Genomic DNA, 18,183 nt, shown 5'->3' with positions numbered 1-18,183 from the left:
ACCATATTGAGTGTACTTTTGCTATTATGGGACCGAAAAAGACCCCACCACAGGCTAGTGTTAAGCCTAATGCTACGTTCTCACCAAAAGCGAGGGACGGCGAGGGATGGCGGCGCGTTTGCATTGTAGTCAATGGAGTTCGCGCCACTAAAAAAAGCGAAAGCGCTATCACGTACCTCAAAAATTGAGAAAATAGTGCCACGGCTGTTTAGTCTCAGGAAAGAGGTGAAAGTAGTTGGCGGTGCTCACTTTTTGTTGACTCGCTAAAGTGCTCCACTTCCTTGTTCACCAAGGGACACACCTCCTCCGCTCCGGTGAGCACGAAAGCGCGAATGAGCGGCAACCGTTCCATAAACACTCTATGCGATGAAACGCTCGCGAATGAAGTAAGTCTACCATTGCTACCATCCTTAAGAACTACCATCACAAAGGTAAATAAAACGACTTTCATATTGCTTTAGTCGGCCGAAGTCCAGTCCTGTGCTGTACTCCAAAATGATGTGCAAATTACGTCAATTAATTGGACCTCATTCCGACGTCAATATGCAGTTTCATATTGTAGTCACCCCGCTCGACAGACGTCAATCTGATTCAAGTCATTATTAGTTTGTCGCCCCGAGGCTAGTGTCATTGTGCATTAGCCGAAAGGTGGTCCATCATTTATGGAAACTGACGATTGAGAAAAACATATAGACCCATTCAATGCTTTGTGATACGGCCGTGAATGTTATCGCCATTCAGTAGTAGCGTTCACATTCCGCTAGCATGATGTAGCTACAATAGGCAGTCGTCAAAGAGGAAAATAATGCAACATTTAGCCTGATTGAAACGCCGCGGAATGGAACGTATCTTCTTCATAAAGTCATTCCTTTCTATTTCGTTCAACCTTGCCCTTTCACGCTAAATGTTGCCGTCTACCTCCTTTCACCCCTAGTTACGGCCGAGAAGTGATCGATCTTGAGGTTACTGCTATTTGAAAACAACACATTTTTTTTTTATTTTATTTTTTTATTTCAAGACACTCGCTATACCTTTTGGAGTAGAAAGAAAGCCAGCTGTGAATCACTTTTCAAATCCAAGTCCAATTCAGCTCTCTCCACTGCTGAAATGTCAACCTGATGTTCACTCTCATTCTTGCCCGGTGTCAGTCACTATCAAGTTTAGATTTTTTTTCCGTGTCACTTGACATTGTTTTCATTTTATTTTTATTTTTTTTAAGCCGCCTTCCACGAAGTAACAGCGGGTGTCTGGGGCAGCGAAAATCTGTACTAGTTCCGTCTTCGCGCGACAGGAAACAACTGACGAGACCACGCATGATGTCACACCCCGCAGACAGAGGGCGGGAAATTCGAAGGATTTGGACCAGACGCTTCCTAAATAATATTGGCCAGAGGCTTGTAGGAGTACCCATTGTGAACAGCTAAGATGTTGATCTACTAATTATAATATGCTTTAGTCTTAAATGGTCAAATAAAAAGGCTATTGTTAAGATATTTTTGGGGGGAAATCCTCCATATAGTAGCTTTAATTGGCAATTAAATATAATTTTGAGGTGGCGTTGTGTTGATGTTGGACGTCGACAGTCGCGTGAGGACGAATCAAGCTGGCCGCCTTGTGCCGCGACTCCTTCCCCATGCTGCGTGGGTCAATTTCAAAATACAACCAACAAGGCAATTGCATCGATGTTGGCCTCAGCAGCGCATTCCGTAGACTACGTATGAACGACCCAAAGCGTGCAGCTTGATGCATACGGCTCAAGGATGAGCCGTTGCACCACATTAATTAAAACATGTAGGCCTACTCGCGCAGTGCGACTGGATTGATTTTTTTTTACCAGCACAGGCTGTACAGTTGGCCATATTTGCAGGTGAATTGGTCGCAGTGTCGAGCCCTGTTATGTGATGAATATGTCAGTGTTGGCTGACGAGAATCATGCACATTTTTCAAAGCTGAAAGTTTTATTTGGTATTGTGTACTGTGGCAAAACATGTCTGTATAACATGTACATAGTTGTTGTTGTTACATCTCGGCTAGATGACTGTAATGCACTTTATTTTGGAATCAGCCAGTCCTCCCTCCAGCGTCTCCAGCTTGTCCAAAATGCTGCTGCTCGTCTCCTTACTGGTGCCCGTAAGAGGGAACACATAATCCCTATGCTGGCCTCTCTTCACTGGCTGCCCGTGAAATTTAGAGTCCACTTTAAGATTCTTCTATTTGTTTTCAAATCTCTCAATGGTCTTGCCCCCCCTTATCCCGCTGAGCTCTTGCACCCTTACACACCTGCCCGGTGCCTCCCGGTCAGCAGACCAGACTCAATTGGAGGTACCGAGGGCCAAGCGGAGGCTTAGTATAACATGTACATAGTTGTTGTTGTTACATCTCGGCTAGATGACTGTAATGCACTTTATTTTGGAATCAGCCAGTCCTCCCTCCAGCGTCTCCAGCTTGTCCAAAATGCTGCTGCTCGTCTCCTTACTGGTGCCCGTAAGAGGGAACACATAATCCCTATGCTGGCCTCTCTTCACTGGCTGCCCGTGAAATTTAGAGTCCACTTTAAGATTCTTCTATTTGTTTTCAAATCTCTCAATGGTCTTGCCCCCCCTTATCCCGCTGAGCTCTTGCACCCTTACACACCTGCCCGGTGCCTCCCGGTCAGCAGACCAGACTCAATTGGAGGTACCGAGGGCCAAGCGGAGGCTTAGAGGTTATCGAGCCTTTGCAGTTGCAGGTCCCTCCCTTTGGAACGACCTTCCACTAAATATTAGGCAATCCCTCTCGTTATCCTCTTTTACAACACGTCTTAAAACAGATCTGTATTCTTTGGCTTTTGGCGCTCCTTGAGACTTGTTCTTGGTGTTTTGTGGTATGTATGAGGATGATGTTTGCATCTATGTATTTATTTATTTTTATATTATTTATTTATATATTACTTTATATATTTACTTTATATATTTATATTACTTTATTTATATTTACTTATATATTATTTATTTATTTTTCACTCGCGTACTTCTCATTAATTTACTGATGTAAAATGTATTTACTTGTTAAAAAAAGCTACAACTTGTATACGCACTTCAACATGTTTTCTTTGTTCTTGTTTTGTTACCTTATTCTTACTGCACAACCGATATTTATGTTTATGTACAGCACTTTGTATACAGCAATGCTTGTTCTTAAAGTGCTTTATAAATTTGAGTTGAGAGTTGAGTAAATAAGGAGTTCCGAGGATGCTGGCGCGCACAACCAGTGTATGGCAAGTGAGTAGGGACATACTACATTAATGTCTGCAACTCGAGAGCCACTTGAAAAAATAATCCATTGGAGCCACATATCGCTTGGAGGTTGAATTTTGCTTTCCTTTTCTTTTTAATATAAGGGTAGGAAGAATGTTTTTGTTTTGTTGTTTTTTGGTAGCAATGTAATGTAGCATATTCTAATAAACTGGGGTACCTGCATTTTACTGTTAAGCTTTGTTGAGGGGTTGTGGCAAGCGTGTGATGTTCTCTTACTTTTAGTACTCCTATTTACGAGTGAACGCACCACTCCGAGTATGTGCGAATGAGGGAGGCAGAGAGTGTCTCAAGGAAGCGATCATGTGTATGCTCCTTGAGCTTTGTCATCACTACGACCATACAGTAACTGTGTTTTGGTGTTAATAAACACTAGCTTATTGACTAACATCTCCTATGATCCTTGGAAAATATATAATCAAAGTATTTAGTATGGTCAGGCATCTGAAGCCTTGATGTACAGTAAGCCATATAGTTAGCCCTACTGCAGTGCCTCATTAAATACCAAATAGCATGGACAAGAGCAACCACAAATATGTTACAGCTTACCCGACTGCCTGTGGTGAGCTGAGGATGATCACGTTAAAACACACTTGACTTTTTTCTTTAATTGGTGACACCACTGGCACAGTAGGATGCAACCATTATCTTCTTGAAAGGAGGGTGGGTCGGAGTAAGAGTGAATTCTATATACATTTTTTACACTCTTTGGATATAGTATTAGGAACATTTATACTTAAATTTGGGATTTACATGTCGGATCTCGCTTACCTTGCCGACTCTCCATTCATTGGTTTAAAGCTCCTCTTTATCTCCCTCCCGCAGTAACGCAGTGAAGTCTCTGGAGCTGACGGGAACTCTCCAAGCCGGCTGCGAGAAGAATTCGTCTAGGTTCTCACCGCCCCGATTTTAGAATGTCAGCCCGGTCTCGCTTCAGATAAAACCCTTAATGAGTAACCCGTTTGAAATAAGGATAAAATCTGAACATGCGCTTTTTCCAACGCCTCCTTCACTGAATGATCGGTTGCTCTTGTTAAGACCTAGATAAGTCTAGCTGGTTTTGTAAAACCTGTTGACTTGTTTTTTAACCTTAATTAAGCCAAAGTAACTATAGGCTCAGGGAATGAGTTACCGATAGTACGGGTGATTCGTTTGTTTGCTAAAAGATCTAAGTGGTAATTAGAAGTATGGCTGAGATAGTTATAGGGGTGAAATAGAGGTGATTGAGAATAACAAACTCTAAGTATCTTGATGCTTCTGCTCTTTACTTCATCTTAGTTTAAAAGTAGAGATAATAACAATACTGTTGCTCAAGGTGATCCAATACTACAGCAATCTACATAAGAATTGTAATCATCATCTTCTTCTCATCTAAACATGTTATCTTCATAAATGGCTAGCTCGATTCTCAAGGCGGTGTTCGTCTTTATTATATATATAAAAAAAACACTTTTGTCATGTCTTTGGTTCTGTGTAGTTGGATTTTCTTGGTTTTGGGTGTTTTTGTAGTGTTTTGTTCTGAGTTCTCCCCATGTCTCGTTATCATTAACCTTGTCACCCTCAAGTTTTCTTTGTCTCCGTCCAATTCCACCTCATCTTCATCACATCATCGTTGTCACGGTCCAGTCGCCCATGTTCTGCCAAGTTGCCCTACGTTCCATCCCTCTCTCGTTCACTCCAGTCATGGCGACCGGTCTTCTCGCATCTCGTCCCAGTCATTGCGACCAGTCGTCTCGCATCTTGTCCTATCATGGCGACCGGTCCTCTCACATCTCATCATGGCAACCTGTCCTCTCTCAGTCAGTTCAGTCATGGCGACCAGCTTCCCCTTGCCCAGTCAAGTCTTGGCAACCAGTACTCTCACATCCCGTCCTGTCTTTTACCTGTTTATGGTCAATAAGGTTCCTCACATTTCCCTTCCTGTCATGTGTCTCTGCAATTGGGTCCATCCACCACATTCACTCCCCACCAACCGTGACAGAATGGTCTAACCACCCTGCGGAAACCTCACATCCTCGTCACAGCTACTTGGCAGACTCAAGTCGCTGTTCTGGCTGCTCGGAGGCCTCAAGTCCCCATCCCGGTGCCTCGGCAGCCCCTGGCTTCCCCGCTTGTGGCGTTGCAGCCCCTGGCTTCCTCACCTGTGCCGCTACAGCCTCTGGCTTCCTCATCTGTGCTGCTACAGCCCCGGGCCACTTCGCCAGTGCCACCTCTGAACGCTTCACCTGTGTTGCCTCTGGATGCTTTGCCTATGCTGACTGGACGCTTCGCCTGTGCCGCCCCTGGACTCTCCGTCCCTATGGCCGACGCAGCCCCTGGCCTCTTTGTCCCTGGCCGACGCAGCAGTCTTTTGCCCCTGTGCCCGGTGCAACTTCTGTGATCGCTACCGTCTCACCGACGCCTTTTATATTCTTTGGCCGGCAAGCTGTATGATGTAATTTACTGGAAGTCGTATTTGACACAAGAAGTCCCTTCTCACAAGAAATCTAGAGCATCTTCCTTATTTGGTTGTTCCTCCTGTCACTGCTGCTTCTACCCTCGCTGCATTCGTGACGTCATCTTTTCAGCTGCTTCTCTCGAGCACTTATGGCTCTCTCCCGCCCACTCAAAAGTATTTCTTCAAAGTTTAACATTATTGCCTATTCTTAATACATTGTATTACATCACACTTCATAATAAAAAGAAAACCCAGGGCGGCATGGTGATAGAGTGGTTAGCACATCCGCCTCCCAGTTCTGAGGACTCGTGTTCGAGTCCAGGCTCCGCCCTTCCTGGGTGGAGTTTGGATGTTCTTCCCGTGCCTGCGTGGGTCTTCTCCAGGTACTCCAGTCTCCTCCCACATTTCAAAGACATGCATGGCAGGTTAATTGAGCGCTCCGAATTGTCCCGAGGTGTGCTTGTGTGCGTGGATGGTTGTTTATCTCTGTTTGTGTCACGCCGCCACCGGCGTGACGGCCCATGCTTTTATTTTTGTGTTCATGTTTCCTGTTTTGTTGTGAAATAATGATTCCCCTCTCACCTCAGGTCACTTACCCTTCCTGCTGCTTGCTAATTACCGGTCCCCGCCCATGATTACCACCACCTGCCACCAATCAAGCCACAATAAAAAGCCACCTGCATTCTCCCCTCCGTTGCCGAAGTGTCACACACAGTCAGTGCATGGAAGCGTCCCACAGTCCTTATGTCCTCGTTCATGTTGCCAAGTGTTTTTGCCTTGTTTTTGTGCTTTTTCCTCCCCAGTGGAGCGCCTTTTGTTACCCCTTTTGCCTTGTGCCCTTTTTCCTCCCTAGCGGAGCGCTTTTCGTTGTCCCCAGTACCTTTTGCCTGTTTTTTCCTCCCTAGTGGAGCGCTTTTTGTTCTCCACTTTTTTGCTTCCTTGTTCTCCTCTCAGCTTGAGAGGAGACACCTGTTGGCCGGAAATAAACCTGCTGCCTTGGTGGCTTACCTTACGCCTGCGTCTGAGTCCTACCTTACCTCGTCGTGTCAGTACACTTCGGCCAGCATGGACCCAGCAGGAAAGGTCGAGGCTAGGCTACAGAGCCTGGAGGTCCGGCTTGCCAACCGGGAAAAGGTTCAGCAAGCCGTGATTTCGCAGCTGGTGGAGGTGTCAAGCCAGGTCCATGAACTGGTGAGCCACATGCAGCCTCTCGCCCCTGAACCTCGTCTGCTGCAGCCTCTCGCCCCTGGACCTCGCCTGCTGCAGCCTCTCGCCCCTGAACCTCGTCTGCTGCGGCCTCTCGTTCCCGAGCCTTGTCTGCTGCAGCCTCAAGCCCCTGAACCTCGCCTGCTGCAGCCTCTCGCCCCTGAACCTCGTCTGCTGCGGCCTCTCGTTCCCGAGCCTTGTCTGCTGCAGCCTCTCGCCCCTGAACCTCGCCTGCTGCAGCCTCTCGCCCCTGAACCTCGCCTGCTGCAGCCTCTCGCCCCTGAACCTCGCCTGCTGCAGCCTCTCGCCCCTGAACCTCGCCTGCTGCAGCCTCTCGCCCCTGAACCTCGCCTGCTGCAGCCTCTCGCCCCTGAACCTCGTCTGCTGCAGCCTCTCGCCCCTGAACCTCGCCTGCTGCAGCCTCTCGCCCCTGAACCTCGCCTGCTGCAGCCTCTCGCCCCTGAACCTCGCCTGCTGCAGCCTCTCGCCCCTGAACTTCGCCTGCTGCAGCCTCTCGCCCCTGAACCTCGCCTGCTGCAGCCTCTCGCCCCTGAGCCTCGCCAGGCGTTGCCCAAAGACCCTGAGCCTCGCCAGGCGCCGCCCAAAGATCCTGAGCCTCGCCAGGCGCCGCCCAAAGACCCTGAGCCTCGCCAGGCGCCGCCCAAAGTCCCGGAACCTCGCCAGGCGCCGCCCAAGGTCCCGGAACCTCGCCAGGCGCCGCCCAAAGTCCCGGAACCTCGCCAGGCGCCGCCCAAAGTCCCGTCGGCGCAAGCCCTGCGGCTGCCTTCACCTCTCGTCGGGCGTCGAGGACGCCCACCTGACTGGCCCCGCTGGGACTCTCTCGTCGGGCGTCGTGGACGCCCTCCTGAACTGCCTTTGGTCTGGGACGGAGGGGTGGGCCGTGTTCCCACCTCCGTGCCCCCTTTCCGCCCGCCCTTGTTTTTGGACTCTTTGAGTCGGATGGCCGTCAGGAGCCGGCCATTGAGGGGGGGGTACTGTCACGCCGCCACCGGCGTGACGGCCCATGCTTTTATTTTTGTGTTCATGTTTCCTGTTTTGTTGTGAAATAATGATTCCCCTCTCACCTCAGGTCACTTACCCTTCCTGCTGCTTGGTAATTACCGGTCCCCGCCCATGATTACCACCACCACCTGCCACCAATCAAGCCACAATAAAAAGCCACCTGCATTCTCCCCTCCGTTGCCGAAGTGTCACACACAGTCAGTGCATGGAAGCGTCCCACAGTCCTCGAGTCCTTGTTCCCGGTGCCTTGTAGTCTTGCCTTGTTTTTGTGCCTTGTCCTCCCCAGCGGAGCGCCTTTAGTTACCCCTTTTGCCTTTAGCCCTTTTCCTCCCTAGCGGAGCGCCTTTTGTTGTCCCCTGTACCTTTTGCCTGTTTTTTCCTCCCCAGTGGAGCGTTTTTAGTTCTCCACTTTTTGATTCCCCTTTCTCCTCTCAGTGTGAGAGGAGACAGCTGCTGACCGGCAATAAACCTGTTGCCTTTGTGGCCTACCTTTATCCTGCGTCTGGGTCCTACCTCTCCTCGTCGTGACAGTTTGCCCTGCGATTGGCTAACAACCAGTCCAGGGTGTACCCTGCTTAGTGCCCAAAGCCTGCTGAGATAGGCTCCAGCATCCCCCGCGACCCTTGTGAGGAATAAGCGGTCAGGAAAATGGATGGATGGATGGATGGATGGATGGATGGGATATGTCTTTACGTCAGGTGTGAATAACAAGCAATTTAGATTTATGTTCTGAGGCTTCAAACTGAAAGCTTCATCCCACGTTATCACAATGCATTCATATTCCATCTTTATATTGTTCTTTCCCGTGACATGACATTGAAACATCTTAAACATCACAATTTGTTACATCGATCTTGTGATACATCCCTCTGATACCACCTCAAACATGATAGCATGATGTTTTGCCAGTCCCAGCGGCAGGTTCATGTCACTTCAGCACGCATATTTCTCAACAATGTGGGTTGGCAAGGCATTTGGTGAAGGTGGCATCTGCCATCTCTTACCATCCTGTAAAACCGCCTATAGCGCAGGCATGTGTGTTCCATTCCCACTCAGTGTAAATGTGTGTATTTTTCTCTATGTACATTCTGTTTTGACTCAGCAACCAGTCTATACGCTCAGGAGTGTTCATTTCTGAGGCATACTTTTCAGAAAATAAATGTACTGTACTCAGTTGAAAATATCATCCCAATGATGTGCACTGTTCCTTGTCATCCATGCTGCAGGTTTGAGTTCATCATTTGGTGGTCATGTCCTTACAACAATGGGTAGTCTGCTTGACGACCAACAATGGCACCATGTAAAGCTAGAGCGAATTGGCCACCACCTACGCCTCACTGTGGATAAGAATACACAGCAGGTTGTCATACCAGCTGAGCTCAGTCACTGGGACATTCACTGGGTGAGAAAAACTACACAGCAAAGTAAATACACGCTTTGACATGTCATACACTCCTCTCACTCTGTTTGTTTAAAAGGAGGTCTTATATGTTTTGATTATGGGAAGCAGAGAGATGATGGTTCACCTCGGGTACTCTTCTGTGCTCCCACATTTAGGAACATGTGTTGTGTTTATTGAACTTTACATAGATTTTAGGTGTGAATGTGAATGTGATTGGTAGTCAGCTTGGGTTGACTCCAGCTTCTTGAATAAAATACTCAGTAAAACATGGATGGATTGGATGGATATTTTGTTTGTTGTTGAATATGGCAAAGAAGGGTCTGTCATGTAGCTCCTGCAATTTGAAGTTACATGGGCTAACTCTTTATGTATTGATTATTTTATGCAGTTGAGTCTAGGAGCTGTCCAACGCCCTGGACTAAAGTCATCCCCCAATAAGAAGAATTTCAATGGCTGTGTGGAAAATCTGCATTACAATGACCTCAACCTGATAGACATGGTAAAGCAAAACAACCCACATGTTATTGTCTTGGTAAGTTTGCATCTTCTCACATTTTGTGTGCTTCAACTGCGAAAACAATAGTTATTGACTTGTTTATCTTGTATATGGTTTGTTGATTTTTACATAGATGTAGTATTTCTGGTTTCAGCTAATATCACGAGGCACTTTTCTCAGGAGATGTATGAAATGTACTATGGAAAAAATATGTTGGTTTACAATGGAATGTGCAACATAGAGAGCCTGTTACGTGACAGTAAATGTGTTCCTCAGAGAGCGCCAAATGAGACGTGTCATCAAAAGGTCACATTTGTTTTGTCACATTGCGCTCTCATTGCTACCTTCTTCTTTTCAGGGCAATGTGACTTTTTCTTGTGCTGAGCCAGCTTCAGTGGCTGTAACATTCACAGACTCCCAGAGCTTCCTCCAGTTGCCTGGACGCACCGCGGGGTCATCGGTGCTCGTCGTTATAGCTTTACAATTCCGGACGTGGAACGAGGAGGGACTGCTGCTCACCTTTAACTTTCTGCAGCAGCACAGAATTCTCTGGCTGTACCTCCGTGATGCTAGACTCCAACTACAGATCAACGACACGGTCGGGGCACCGCTCCACCTCAATACAGGTTGGTCATACGTATACCGCGAGACAAAGTTTGACTTAAAAACAAGTTTAATAAACCACCTCTTGAGTGAAGTGAATAAAAGGAGATGATTGAGCGATTCACTCAAATACACAAATACCAAATGGAACACTCAGCTACAGGAAGTCAAAACGCATTTCGAGGCCCACACGAAGATGTTCCTGTCACTCGGTTATCAACGCTCCTTAATGGCACACTTTAAATTTTTTGCTGTGACTCTACGTGTCAGCATACAGTTTCTAAAACCAGTTTACCGGCACTTTACATTCTGTTTGAGGGTGTATTCAGACCTGCATTGTTTGGTCCGCTTTAAACGGACCAGAATTCGTTTCCCACATTGGTCCGGACCTTTTGTGCAGGTCGGAATACACACAAACGAATCCTGGGGCGGACCAAACAAGCAGACTGAGACCAACTTTTCGAGGTGGTCTCGGTCCGCTTCCAAACGCACTCGGCGCGGTTCGCTTTGCAGTCTGAATACAAACCACGGCTGATCCGCTCCAACTGCTGGACATATGCGCCTTTTTGGGCTTGACAAGGCATCGTAGTCAAGTATCGCGGGGGGGAATTTTGCTCGGTAGTGAATATTGTGCTAAATTCATTCATAATCATCCGTATTCTGTTTAGCCACGCTGCTGTCAGCATGTTGTAGTGAGGCCGGGGTAAACGGAACACAACTGCTCCTCCGTTTACTGCACACAATTGACGACTTGTTCCAAAATTAGCATGGCGAAACCTCCGTTGAATGAGCTGCCCTTGACGCTCACAAATATCTTACATCTAATAATGCAACAAATATGCAGCGCAGTAATGCAGCACGTCGGAATGTCATGTTTTCCTCTATTTCCGGGTTTTGTTTTGCGTTCAGCGCTCCTCATTTTTGTCCAATGGGAGCACAGATCATCACGTGGGTTGACGTGATTAGGCAATATAGTCCACTTGCAAAAAGCACGGTGTGAATACGAACGAAAAAAAAGAAAGTCCGCTTTTGGTCCGGACCAACCAAGCGGACTAAAGGACTTTTCTGGTCTAAATACACCTTTAAGTTTAGGGACTGATGAGTACCGATGTCAAGGTACGTATCAGTATTGGGCCTAAACAGGACTTATTTCAAGCTACCGGATACTTGTGAGGGCGGCCGATAACTAGGGATGTAACGATAAGGGCAATATCGTGATATTAAAACTGCCACAATATCGTCGTCGTCATGTTCACAATATTTAAAAGGAACACATCTGTTAAAAAAAAGTCAGGTTGATTTCCATTTGTGCAGTTATAGCACCCTCTAGTGCAGGGATGGGCAATCTCGGCCCTCGAGGGCCGGTGTCCCTGCAGGTTTTCGATGTTTCCGTTTTCCAACACAGCTGATATATGATCAGCTCATCAGCAAGCTCTGCACAAGACTGATAACGATCCCGTTGATTGGAATCAGCTTGTGTTGGAAAACGGAAACATCGAAAACCTGCAGGGACACCGGCCCTCGAGGGCCGAGATTGCCCATCCCTGCTCTAGTGGCTAGTTTATTAGTGCAATTTAATTTTCATTAGGGATGTTTTGGCCTTCTATGTTTAAAATCTATGTTAATTGTCAGATGAAGGGGAACCTAATTTGCTTGTCAAGGGGTTTGAGTTAAGTCTGATGTCATCTTTCCAGCATTTATCCAACTTTTGTATTTTCAATCTCCATGCCAACACTTTCTGTCACACACGACATTAAAATCAGATGTACCTTAACCTTCTCATGATGAGTGAACTTTGTAAAAGATTATTTTTATTCATGTGGGAAAAGTTAATCTATTATTGATCATATCTCAGAAATGTCACGTTAACTGCTTTTGATCAGATGTGGGTTTACACAATAAACAATGCTTCACACCGGGAAACTTGATTTTAAGATGACATTTATTGTTGTCAGGTTTGGGGCTAAATGACGGTCAGTGGCATTCAGTGGAGCTTAGCTGTGGACAAGATCACCTCAGCGTCACAGTTGACAATGATGAAGGAAGTACTGCTCACACTGCAGGCATCCCACATCCTGATGCTCAGCTATTCTTTGGTGGTAAGGAAACAAGATATACTGTTTTATCTGTGTGTTTCTGTATCAGGTGTTAATTTGTGGAATAATTTGGGAATTGACTCGAAAAGATGTGACTTACTTGTTGAGTTTAAAAAATTGTTTAAAAGCAAAGTTAAAAAAAATTACTTATGTCAAATAAGAGCATGAAAATTGTATATAATGAGTATGAGTATATGATTTCTAAATGTATTATGGTATATGTCTAGGAATTTCATGTATATATGTTGCTGGATAATGCATGCAATATTTTATTTTAAATAATAGTAAATTAGTATTGTATTAATAATGAAATAAGTTTAAATGTATAATGTATGAGGGGTAGGACTAGATAAGTTTTTAACTTCTTCCTACTCCCTTTTGAACATGTAAACTATGATGAGTTTGTTTTTTGTTTTTTCTTTTCTTCTTTTCTTTTTTAACTTTTGTTTCTCTGCTGTTTTTTTTATGTTTATATGTTCAATCAATCAATCAATCAATCAATCTGTTCATTATTCCGTGCTTGCAAAATGTCACAGTAAATTTCGTAAAATTGACTCTTAACAAAAAAAAAAGAAAAAAAAAGACTATTCGGTTCCAGTTAAAACATAGTAAACTTTAACACATGGAAGAGAGTATAATATAAAAATACAAAATGACTCAAGGGTTGAAGAACGATCCCACAACCTTCAGAATCAGCAACCACTATATACAACTTGAGCTATGCCACGCCTACTGTTTGTCAACAGATTGCTGGTGTGTCCAAGAGGAGACCAAAAATGGTCTCGGAGGTACGAGGATTCCACCTGATTTAGCGAGTAGATTGGAAGTCTCCCAACCTGAATGTTCTGCGATGTTACTCAACCCTTGAGTGTTTTTGAGGGAAGAAAAAAAAAGTTAGTGTTAACTAATTAATTAATCACAAAAAAATCACCTTAATCATGTATCAACGCATATTAATCACACTATTAATTTTGACCACAGATTATCCTTTAGCTTGACAACGTATGGTTACTTTATAGGTAGCACAGGTTGTGTTTGAGCAAAAAATGTAACTACATGCATTAAAGTTAAAAAATTTCATAAATGTTTGCGTATGACATTTAGAATATTTGTTCATGTTAAACTACTTGGGACATTTTTTCCCATTTTAAATTATGCAAATAATTAAGTTATTAGAAAAAGAGGAGGATGAGCATGTGCAGTGGTTTAAAAATGTTGAAGACATCCTCATAACATTAAATATTGAAAGAATTAACACATAACAGGTGTTCTTTGATGCTTTGGCAGGCAAAAATGTTGATGATAAACCTTTTTAATTAAGTGATTAATCAAAATTCTAAGATGTGATTAATCTGATTAGACTGGGACAGAATATAGTATTTTTCAAGAAAAATTCTCCATGAAATTTACTCAGATGAAAAATGTGAAAGTCGTAGAAGGACAAAAAAGTGTGAGGAATAAGAACTAGAAAATGTAGTAGTAAAAGCCTAAAAGCGGATATAGACAAATTATTGATTCAGTATGTCTACTATTTTATCACATTAAGTACATTTTCAGTGTTGTATGAATGTGTCTAAATCTAGAATGCAGTGGCCTGTTACATGACTCAATGGAAATGAATTCCTTAATATTAAACTACAATTTTCTTTAGCGTTGAAATTGTGTGTCCCTTTTGTCATCTTTATTTTTTTCAACATTTTTCTTGACTTTTCTAACACCACCTGTCATTTTTCTATGCACTTTTTTCTCTCTCTAATTTGCCAGACTGCTGCTTGACACTCTGAAGCGTGTGTTTGACTGAATAAAATTAGCTGACAACACATTTTATATCTTACATGTGGACTTTTCAAGTGCACATATAATGTTTTATTAGTAAGAATATTGCATGAAAGTGTAATGAGTATGATGATCCATCTCATTTCCATGAAATATAAAAACAGCAATTATGTATCACAGTCACAAAGACGCCCCTGCCGTCACTCTGTTTGAGTGCCTTAAATTTAAAGTGATAATACACAATTAATATTTTCTCTCGCTCTCCCCTTTTCTGCTGGGAGCTGTCAAACTGCACCTAATGGCCTGACTGCAATTAGAGTAACACAGAGCCTGTAGCCTGAATAGCAATTAATGTGTGTGATGACTCCTATCAAACTCATGAAAAAATATCTGACAGATCATACATACTGTTTCCTGTTTATATTTTTTTTGGTATTAGTGACTTGAATTAAATTAAACAAAATACGAATAAGGCCAAAAAATTTAATGTAAACTAAATAAAATTGTTGTAGCTATTATGTTTCCTGCACTCATGCTTTCTGTTAAGTAAATGAAAGCACATTTACAGTGTAGCCTTACCTACTGTAGCTGATTCATTAATTAATACCATACAAGTCATGTTAATGATGTGATCTCTATCAACCTGACGAAGCCCATGCTAAGAGTTTAAGCACTATTTGTTATGATTTGTGGCGTGGGAAGAGGACCCAAGAGCAGACACAGGCAAAAAGATTGATTAATGTGACGAATGATTATTGTTAGCTCAAGGATACCAGGATAATGTGATCCAGCGGGGTAGCAAGAGGTCCACAGGTACGGAGCTGTGGTAGGCAGGTAACAAAGCCAATCCGGCAGAAGTACAGAATGGGGATACATGCATGGGAGTTTTTGTTATGCCAAGTTCAGACTACACAAAGCCCAATTTTGATCCAACAGACGTGTCACAAACAAATGTCGTGTGTTGTGGCTGATTTTGAATTGATTTTGAATTGTCCCGCAAGTCCCACACTAATGGAAATTTAAAGCCCTCTGTAGCAGCTGCAACTCTGATCACTTTTTAAAATATTTATCACAACTTGTTACAGGTGTAACAGGTTAACGTACAACAAAACAAAGTCAGTTGTTGCTGACCTGCATTTTTAGCTATTTATTTTCAGCAAATGATTTGATTAAATTTGATAATTATTATTTATTTAGTTACTTTTACCTTGCCAAAAGATGGCGAGATGCTAGACTGGTTGTCAGTCAGTCCTGTTTAGACAAACAACTACTCATATTCCACTTTAAGAGCTATGATCAAAGTAGGGCTGTGCAATTAATCGGAATTCAATTACAATTTCAATTATTACACACCACAATTACAAAATCAGCATAATCGTTAACAAAAAAAAGATTATTAATACTCTTTTTGAGTTGTGTGACTATATACATTTGAATCTTTTTTTTTATTTTACAATAACTAATTTAATACATTTTGTTTCATCCAAAATAACTTGCATAATTATAGTGTTTCAAATAATTTTATTTGTCTTAATATTTTTTTGTAAGCTGGATATTTTCTTGTTTTGTACCAAAAAAAAAAAAAAGATCATCCTGCACTCAAACTTCAAGTTTTTGTCAACATAAATAAATAAAGAAATAAAATAAATAAATATTATAAATTATGTTTGGTCCAAAAGAACTACTTTTATATATATTTAAAAAAAAGTTTTAATATTTTTAAATGCACATTTTCTTGTTTTGCACCAAAAAAATAATCGATTTCAATTACTTCTAAAATAATCGTGATTATTATTTTTGTCCATAATCGAGCAGCCATAGATCAAAGTAAAGTCTTCAAATAATCTAAGAAATCCCATGCAAGCAAGGCAAGAAGTTGCAAACTCCACAGAGATACTGTACGTTCCAAAAGATATTCAAACCCAGCTGAGGCAGACCATTAAACCAAATGGATTATAAATGACGCTTTTTTAAAAAATAGTTTGGCTGTTCCTGCCACTAATATTCAGGAAAATTACCATATATTTGGATGGCCCCCTCTTGTCAAATGCAAATGTCCAATGATGCTTGACATACACTTATTCCCCCCCCCCCCCCCCCCCCCCCCCACAAAGACAAGCTGTAGATCATATTTCAAAACAATGAAAACTATCACCGTTCAAGATTATGGTAAACCATTTTTGAATCGAAATTTCTCTTTTGCAGGTTTCGTCTGCTCACATTCACATACTGTAATATGACAGAAAGCCTCCCAGTGAACACTCTTTGAGTAATTCAATCAGCATAAGCATATTTCAGAGTTGAGTGATGCTATTTAACACTTAGATAATTACCATCATTCAGTTGAATTTTATGGTAATGATGCACCAGAATCAGAAGAGATAATAGTCAACAATACATAGTGGTAGCAAAGCCTGTATTCCATTAACCGTATTGTCTTGCATGCTGTTCCTCAGGCTGCCCTCCACAAGGTGGTCACCACAAGTGTAGCAACCCTGTTACAACCTTCCAGGGTTGTATGCGCCTTGTGACTCTGGATAAACATCCATTGGACTTCATCAAGATGCAGGAAAGGCTGTTGGGAAATTACAGCCACTTGCAGATTGATATGTGCGGCATCACCGACAGGTAAAACTCCAAAATACATTGATTCCACTGGGCTTGCAAAACCAAGCCACGATACAATGGATAGTTATTATTAACTTAAAAAACAAGTGAAATGCTGATTTTTTTTTTTTTGACAAACCCAGTGATACAAAATGTTGTATGTGAATGTGAATAATGTATCCATTGAAAAAAGCACTATATAAATCTGATGCATTATTATTAGTAGTAGCAGTAGTGATTCAAAATTCAACTTCTTACATAGAGCAACTTTAAGTGTATCGAAAATTTCTTCCCACAGCTTTGTGCAAGCCTGGGACAAAACCAAAACATTTGGGAATGGTCAACTGGAGATTGCTTGCACCTATTATATGCGCAAGTTGAATTGAGCCACTAACATGCCTCTCTGCATATTTATATCGCATTCTGTACCGGATTTGCATCAGTCATGAAAATAGAGCCCTATATGTCAAGTGGTTTTCAGTTTCATCCTCTATTCATTATGTCCATTGTGTTATTTTGCTATCCCTAATTAGCATTAGCTAACACTGTTATCGGCATTAGATTCTGATAATATCAAAACAATGTTCAGCTGTCGACGTAGGTGTGTGGGGTGTTGGAATGTGTTAGTGTCAGTGGTCAAAGCACTCCATTATTGACAAATTTGGTAGCTTGGAAACAAAATGTCACCACGAGTTAAAATACAATGAAATCTCCAAAGGCGCATGCTACACATACCACACAAGGGTTTTAAACACACAGATTCGTTATTAACTAATATCAATAGTTTCTGAGAAGCAGAGCCTACTCGATTGCGTGGTTCAATAAATGAGGAAATGAGGTAGTCAGGTGAGCTGCGTCACATACACATGTGAAATACAGTCTCCACGGGTTACGTTTTTTGTTTTGTTTTGTTTTTTTACGCATTCTGCTTCTACAAGTAGAAGATAGCAGCTGGTCGCCACACACTCACTGCCCAATGACTCAGAAGAGAAGGTACACATTCTCCCGCTGAGATCCAGCCCACTGGTACGTAACGAAAGCTGACTTGGTCTAGCAGTATATACGGTGGCATGAGGGCCGCCACAACAAAAGTGTTAAAAAAGTTACAAACGTCGGAAAATGGTCAGATGAATCCAAGGTTGGACTTTTGGGCCATAATTCCAGAAGTTATGCTCAAGCATCAGCAGGTAATTACACTTTTCTGATTCAAGTCCTCCAGTTTTAATGAACAGTGAACAGCCACT

At 43.0% G+C, this 18,183-nt stretch overlaps 1 protein-coding gene across 3 annotated transcripts in view; it reads left to right on the top strand.

Annotated features, from left to right (window-relative positions):
- Positions 1-18,183, top strand: part of LOC144026874 (contactin-associated protein-like 4) — a 116,783-nt gene that overhangs the window by 47,531 nt on the left and 51,069 nt on the right. For all 3 annotated transcript variants that reach the window (XM_077533956.1, XM_077533958.1, XM_077533957.1), the window contains exons 6-10: positions 9,186-9,361; positions 9,750-9,893; positions 10,216-10,483; positions 12,416-12,559; positions 16,789-16,960. In XM_077533956.1, the coding sequence (XP_077390082.1) occupies positions 9,186-9,361; positions 9,750-9,893; positions 10,216-10,483; positions 12,416-12,559; positions 16,789-16,960 (904 nt within the window). The remainder of the gene's footprint in view (positions 1-9,185; positions 9,362-9,749; positions 9,894-10,215; positions 10,484-12,415; positions 12,560-16,788; positions 16,961-18,183) is intronic.

Source organism: Festucalex cinctus, chromosome 10 (assembly GCF_051991245.1).
Source record: "Festucalex cinctus isolate MCC-2025b chromosome 10, RoL_Fcin_1.0, whole genome shotgun sequence".
Lineage (NCBI taxonomy): Eukaryota > Metazoa > Chordata > Actinopteri > Syngnathiformes > Syngnathidae > Festucalex > Festucalex cinctus.
Note: the sequence above shows the minus strand (reverse complement) of the source record. Positions and strands in the feature narration are given on the sequence as shown.